At 55.6% G+C, this 7,391-nt stretch overlaps 1 protein-coding gene across 1 annotated transcript; it reads left to right on the top strand.

The window, feature by feature from the left end:
• The first annotated feature begins 989 nt into the window (after positions 1-989).
• Positions 990-7,391, top strand: PDXP (pyridoxal phosphatase). The gene is made up of 2 exons (XM_065887162.1): positions 990-1,625; positions 6,054-7,391. Exons 1-2 carry the CDS (start codon positions 1,052-1,054, stop codon positions 6,368-6,370), a joined length of 891 nt encoding a protein of 296 aa, XP_065743234.1. The 5' UTR covers positions 990-1,051; the 3' UTR covers positions 6,371-7,391.

Raw genomic sequence — 7,391 nt, 5'->3', positions numbered from 1 at the left:
GAATCCGCCTATCAACACGGGGGACACGGGTTTGAGCCCTGGTCCGGGAAGATCCCACATGCTGCGGAGCAACTGAGCCTGTGCGCCACAACTACTGAGCCTACACTCTAGATCCCGCAATCCACAACTACTGAGCCCGTGTGCCACAGCTACTGAAGCCTGCGCGCCTAGAACCCGTGCTCCCCAACAAAGAGAAGCCACCTCGATGAGAAGCCCGTGCACCGCAAGGAAGAGTAGCCCCCACTTGCCGCAACTAGAGAAAGCCCACGCACAGCAACGAAGACCCAAAGCAGTCAAAAATAAATAAATGAATATATATTTTTTAAAGTCATGGAACTGTACATTTAAGATCTACACATCTTACTGTATGTAAATTATATCTCAAAAAAAAAAATTTCGTTCCCCTGGGGACTCCACCGCACAGCCAGAGTGGAGAACCACTGGTCTAGACCAAGGGCTCCAGCGTCCGAGAGGACACCGTGTGCCTCTCTCCTCAACACACCCACACTCTTCTCAAGACTTCGCTCGTAACTGGTGTGATCACGGTTCAGAGAGCAATGAGATTTGACCCAAAGATAACATCTCCTTTAGCATCTGTTTTCCTCCTAGCAACCAGCCGTCTTAAGCTTCTGATTGGCTGGGGAACGCGGAGCGGGCCCTATTTTCTACTTGTAACTCCTTATTGGTCAAGAGGAGCGTCAGTCTCTCAGCCTCCCATCCCTGCAAGAAGCTAGTTGGGGCTGAAGCTCAGCGACTACAGGCCCAGAGGAACTAAGGGGAGTGACGAAGGACCAGGCTAGGCCGTCGTTGGTCCCTTTCCCTCGTTGGCGGCCGCGATTCCGCCCTTTTCTCCAGGTTCCCTTAGCTCGCAGCCCAGCTCCTCCCCGAGACTCTAGCCCCCATTGGCCGCGGGCCAGGCCATGACCCCGCCCCCTGGCCCTTGCGGCGCGCCGATTGGCAGGTGCCGGAAACCAGCCAGCTGCGGACGAGCGCGCCGTGCTCGCGGAAAGAGAGCGGCGCGGCGCGAGCGTGCGGGCAGCCAGCCGGCTGCATGGCGAGCTGCGAACGGCTGCACGGCGCGGCCCTGCGCGACGTGCTGGGCCGGGCGCAGGGGGTCCTTTTCGATTGCGACGGGGTGCTGTGGAACGGCGAGTGCGCCGTGCCGGGCGCCCCGGAGCTGCTGGAGCGGCTGGCGCGGGCTGGCAAGGCGGCGCTGTTCGTGAGCAACAACAGCCGGCGCGCGCGGCCCGAGCTGGCCCTCCGCTTCGCGCGCCTCGGCTTCGGGGGCCTGCGCGCCGAGCAGCTCTTCAGCTCCGCGCTGTGCGCTGCGCGCTTGCTGCGCCAGCGCCTGCTCGGGCCGCCGGACGCGCAGGGCGCGGTGTTCGTGTTGGGCGGCGAGGGGCTGCGGGCCGAGCTGCGCGCCGCGGGGCTGCGCCTGGCGGGGGACCCCGACGAGGACCCGGGCTCGGCCCCGCGCGTGCGCGCCGTGCTGGTGGGCTACGACGAGCACTTCTCCTTCGCTAAGCTGAGCGAGGCCTGCGCGCACTTGCGCGACCCCGACTGCCTGCTGGTGGCCACCGACCGCGACCCGTGGCACCCGCTCAGCGACGGCAGCCGGACTCCCGGTGAGTGCGGGGCTGGCGGGGAAACTGAGCTAGGGCGCTTATGCCTCCACTCCTGCGAGTGGGGTGGGGAAGGGGCGTATCCAGGTGACAGGTGGGGAACAGGAGGGATGTGAGGGCGGTCCCCACCCAGCAAGAGCCCAGGATGCTTTCATGTCCGCATGTGGTAATTCTTGCAACCGTCACCCTGTGAGGGGCAGCAGTGGGGTCCCGGTTTGACAGATGAGGAAACTGAGGCCCATTGTGGCTCAAGGAGTTGCAGGCGGAATCCAGGGCCCCGACTCCCAATCCTAGCCTTTCTGAACCAGCCTCAAGGGCTCCTGTCATTTTCCCCACCCGCCATCGGGGTGAGGTCGGAGAGTTGGGGACAAAGCCTGGAAGGATTCCCCCCGCCACCGTTGGAGGTTTGGAACAGGAGTTTCTAGCGGCAGGTTGAAGGCAGGTGTGCGGGGAGCACAGAAGGTGGATGGAGTTTGACCTGAGTTCCAGTTCCAGCTCCAGGGCTCTGTAATCTTGTTAAGTTACGTAACCTTTGAGCATCTCTGCCCTGGGTGTAAAATGGGAATAGTAACCATGACAGTTTCGCTGAGGAGAGAGTGATCAGGATGAGTGCCTGCTACACAGTAGGTGCTCAGATGATGTAAATTGTATCCAAGACCTCTCCTATTACAGAGCTTTATGAAGCACCTTGGTGTCTGTTATTTAGTTTCAGAATTACTCTGGAGATGGAAATTATTGTCCCATTTCCCAGTTAAACTGAGGCTAAGAGAAGGGAAGTGAGCCACCCAAGAAAGAGCAAGAGGATCTGAGCTTGGCTCTTGGGGCCACCTTACCCCCAACCTCTAAACCCCACCCCCTCCATCCAAGGCACTCTTCACTGCTGTCATTTGGGAATTCAGATCTGCAGAGAAAGCAGGAGCAAGTGAGCCTCCTACATCTTGGAGGGTTCAAGTTAGACAAGAGCAGGTGGTAGCAGAGGCTAACTGACGGTAGCGTGTGTGTGGACAACCAGTCAGTAAGCTGAGGGCAGGGACAGATCTCCATGACTCACTCCCTGCTGGCCGCTGACTCGATTGATACCGAATCCTAGGAGGGCAGGGTGGGATCGATTGAGGAGTAGACACAGTATTAAGATGGGTGGCAGGGAGGTCCTAGAGCTGAGGAGATCTGGGAAAGCTTCCTGGAGGAGGCATCTTGCAGGACAGGGCACTAGGGAATGGAACAGGGCTTGAGCCATGGCAGAACCAGTTCCAGGCTGAGAATCTTATAGTTCTAGGCCCGTCTTAGCTTTGCTGCATGACCGCTTCAGTCTCAGTTTCCCCATAAATCCAAGGTGAGGGCGCCGGTCAGGGCTCCCAGCTGCACTAGCTCCTGCCTGCCCTGGGCCATGCTATGAAAAGTGAGTTTCTTTGGAGGCCTCAAAGCTCAGGTTAAGGTTTTGGGTTCAGAAACTCCCCCAGGGGCTCAGGAAGGATGGTGTGGAGGAGCTGGGGAGAGACCAGGCCCTGCCCACGCGTGCCCCTTGGGTCTCACCACCCATCTGGCTTTGCCCGCCGGCTCTGCTGGTCTATTCCCACAGCCAAGAGGGGGAGACAGAGCTTAACAAATACAGCGCTGGTGTCCTGTTTGGGCACAACTGAATCATGCAGCTTTCAAAGTGGAATAAAAACACTAATAAAGGCCCCAATATGCATAAAATCTGAAATAATGCTAATCTCACCCCAGTTCCCCCTCCCCAGTCCCTATGGGTCTCCTAAATTGTGTGTTTACCTATCTACCATGTGGCAGCCACTTGAGATGGCAAATAGAAATGCCTGTCGTCTTAGGAATACATCACCAGCAAAACATACGCCAGCCTTGGATGACAGGTTGTTGAGAAGAGTGGGATGTAGTGGTCTGAGGACACAGTTATGTTCATAGACTCCCCTGCGTAGTTGCTCGCTCACCCAGGGTACGGATCTTAGTTTCATTCACTGCTCTATTCCCAGTGCCTCACACAGTGCCTGGCATATAGTTGGGCCTCAGTAATATTGGCTGAGTGAGTGAGGTGGGACATGGGGGGCCAAGAGGGATCGGCTCCGACCTGGTAGGAAAGGAAGATGCTGGGACTTCCCTGGTGGCTCAGTGGTTAAGAATCTGCCTGCCAATGCAGGGGACACGGGTTCGAGCCCTGGTGCGGGAAGATCCCACATGCTGCGGAGCAACTAAGCCCGTGCGCCACAACTGCTGAGCCTGCGCTGTGGAGCCCGGGTGCCACAACTGCTGAGGCCCACGCGCCTGGAGCCCATGCTCTGCAACGGGAGAGGCCACCGCAACAAGAGGCCTGCACACAGCGACGAAGAGTAGCCCCTGCTCGCTGCAACTAGAGAAAGGCCCCGTGCAGCAACGAAGACCCAACACAGCCAAAAATAAATAAGTAAATTTATTTTAAAAAGGAAAGGAATATGCTGACAGAGCTACCATTCTTTTTTTTTTTTAATATTTATTATTCATTTATTTATTTATTTTGGCTGTGCCAGGTCTTAGTTGTGGCATGCAAGATCTTTAGTTGCGGCATGCATGCAGGATCTAGTTCCCCGACTAGGGATCGAACCCAGGCCCCCTGTATTGGGAGCACGGAGTCTTACCCACTGGACCACCAGGGAAGTCCCCAGAGCTACCATTCTTGAGCTGAGAAAATCACTTTGGGGTGACGCAGTTGAGCCCTTCCCATCCTGGAAGGAATTTCTAACTAACAGGGCAAATGGCTTTTCTTCCCTACCCAGTTCTCAGGAAAACAAGCAGGCGAGTTCTAGGTCAGAAGTCAGGGAGACCTTCCCAACAGGGTTGCTCTGGGCCAGCTCTGCCTTGATCCTAAGGAAGTTCCTCCTCATCTGGGGGCCGCAGGGCTGAGGATTCTTCCTGTGTGTGCACCTTCTGTGTCTTGGGCTTCATCAAGTTGAGTGTCATCCCCTATGAGAAGGGAGACAGGAGGCCCAGAGCATTTGGGGTCAGACCAGTGGAGTACTGATGTCTAGTAACTGGAAGAGTCTTGATTTACGCCTTTTGCCAGTTTCTGTGGTATAAGTACTCCCCCCACTGTGGCTGATTTCAGCCTACCAACGTGAAGTCACTTATCATGGGGTTGGGAAGATATGTACACGCCGTTCTGTAATATTTCCATCATTAGAATGCAAGTAACCTCAAGAGCATAGATAATGGTAAAATAATCAGGAAGCGATGAGTTTTGAGAATTTATTACCTTTGTTTTAAACATATTTCACTTGATTGTCAAGTTTATATAAGTTGACTTTTAACAGTGGCTTTGTTTAACCACCAACTCATTTCAGAATTCCTGAAAATGAAACATTCAGCACTCCCAAGCCCGTACAGGCTGGCCCTGCATGTGTCTGGGTCAGACCTACCTGAGTGCATATCCTTTATCTGCCACTTATTAAGCTGTGCAACCCTGGACAAGTTACTTAACGACACTGAACATCGGCTTTCTCATCTGTAAAATGGGCGTTCGTGAGCTCCCACACAGCCCCTGGCACTTTAGAATGTGCTCATCATTAGTGTGAAGGTAGAACATTCTGGCACAAAGATGTACCCCTGAGACGGGCACAGTGGACTCATTGTGTGGGACAGGATGGTACTGGGCTGGGAATTAGCCTTTTCTAGACAGTCCTCCTATTGTTAAACACTTGGGTGTGTTCCACAATTTTGCTTATTATAGTTACTGAGGCCACGGACATCTTCAACCATGTAGCTGTTTGTCTCCAGTTTGAATTCTCGCCTTGTGATCACTTTCCCAGTGGAGGCTGACTGGGTCAGAGGTGCGAACATTTCTGTGCCCTGCTGTGTTCCAAAAGGGCTGTGCCAGTTTCTGATGCCAGGAGCACACATTCTTGTAGCAATGACCACAACTGCTGTTTGTTAAGGGCTTTTCTGTTTCCAAAGCATTTGCCCCTGTGGTGCTCACAGCACCTCTTTGAAGGTAGGCATTACTTGGATCCCCCTTTCCAGTGAGTCTAGGGAAACTCAGAGAGGTTGGCTTGCCCAAAGGCGTGTGGCTGCTTGGGTAAAATTGTGAACGGCACGCAGGGCTGACTGAGCCAGGCCCGGTTACACGCAGTGGCTCATTCAGGCCTTACAATACCCACGTGAGATACTGCCATTGATATCCCCATACAAGAGATGGGAAAACTGAGGCACAGGGAGGTTAAGTAGCCTGCCCAAGAAAGGTGGAGATGGGGTGTGAATGCAGGCATCTGGTTGCAGAGTCTGTGCCCTTAACCCCTACACTAAGACTTGGAAGCAGGTGGCCTTTTAACTCATTTCAGTGCCTAATTTGACCCCCATGCCAAGCTGCCTCGATGGGAATTCCAGTTTCCGGGCCTGGGTGCTTTCCCCGCTGCCACCTGCATTAACCGAGTCTCCATGTCCCTGCAGGCACCGGGAGCCTGGCTGCTGCCGTAGAGACAGCCTCAGGCCGCCAGGCCCTGGTGGTGGGCAAGCCCAGCCCCTACATGTTTGAGTGCATCACAGAGCACTTCAGCGTGGACCCCAGCCGCATACTTATGGTGGGCGACCGCCTGGAGACCGACATCCTCTTCGGCCACCGCTGTGGCATGACCACCGTGCTCACGCTCACAGGCGTCTCCCGTCTGGAGGAGGCCCAGACCTACCTGGCAGCCGGCCAGCACGACCTCGTGCCCCATTACTATGTGGAGAGCATCGCGGACATGATGGAGGGGTTGGAGGACTGAGCCCACCTGACCAGCAACTGCGGCTGCAACCCTTGCTCACCCGGTTCCTGTAGATGGAGGTGATGGGCCAAGAGCTGCATTAAGGGCTACCAGCTCCCTGGCCCCAGTTTCTACCCTGGTGGGGCTGGAACCCAGGGAAGATGTCAGGGCCCTCGGACCCCCTTCCAGCAGTGGCTGGGCACTCTTCTGTCCCAGAAGCTGCCCCCTCCCTGCCACTGGTTTACCCTGGCCTGACCCAGCCAGGTGGCCTTATATCCTGCCCTGTGACCTCCGCTTGTTTAAATCTGGGCTCTGCTGCCTTGTGAGGACTTCCCCCAACCCTGAGCACTTAATCCCCTACCTCCTCCCTGGGGCCTCTAGGGCTCTGCCTGCTCCTGGGTCCTGGCCCTGGGTTCCTATTGACCGATCAGAGGTCTAGGTAGCCATGAATCATTATTGTCCTGAGCCCTGAATGGACCGATCAGAAGGCTAAGTGATAGTGACTCGTTGCTGTTGGGTCTTGAGTGGACCAGTTGGGAGCCTAAGCGACTATGACCCTTTCTTGTCCTAGGTCCTGGGTAGACCAATCAGGACCCTAGGTAATAATGACCCATTAGTCTCTTGGATCCTGAATAGAACAATCCGGAAGTCTGAGAGACTGGCCTCTTGACAATCTGGGTCTGACTGGACCAGCCAGGGGTCCAGATTTCTGTTCATAAATACGGGTCCAAGTGCTGAAGACACCCCTCCTCCACAAAGGGGGCCACTTGGTGGCTCTGGGGGCTTCTGTAGCTGAGAGCCCCACCCTCCCTGATCATGGTACCAGACCAGTGTTGACGGTGGTCACAGCTTGGGAGGGGGGCTTTTGTGGCCCGCCCCCCGTGCTCTCAGTGTTTGCTGTGCCACCTCTCCCCCGCGCCCACCCCCAGCTGTTTATTTATTATTGCGTGCCAGTGATGGTGGGGATGGGGGCTGGGCCTTCCCTGCCACCTCCACCCCTGTTGTAACCAGTCCTCCCGATCTTAATAAAGTGCGAGTGGGA

This window comes from Phocoena phocoena, chromosome 11, assembly GCF_963924675.1.
Source record: "Phocoena phocoena chromosome 11, mPhoPho1.1, whole genome shotgun sequence".
Classification (NCBI taxonomy): Eukaryota; Metazoa; Chordata; class Mammalia; order Artiodactyla; family Phocoenidae; genus Phocoena; species Phocoena phocoena.
Note: the sequence above shows the minus strand (reverse complement) of the source record. Positions and strands in the feature narration are given on the sequence as shown.

Bases quoted from the DNA above. Each gene is read 5' to 3' on its own strand.
- PDXP (XM_065887162.1), top strand. From the start codon at position 1,052: ATGGCGAGCTGCGAACGGCTGCACGGCGCGGCCCTGCGCGACGTGCTG. The intron at 1,626-6,053 runs GTGAGTGCGGGG...ATGTCCCTGCAG, and splicing joins CGACGGCAGCCGGACTCCCG to GCACCGGGAGCCTGGCTGCT.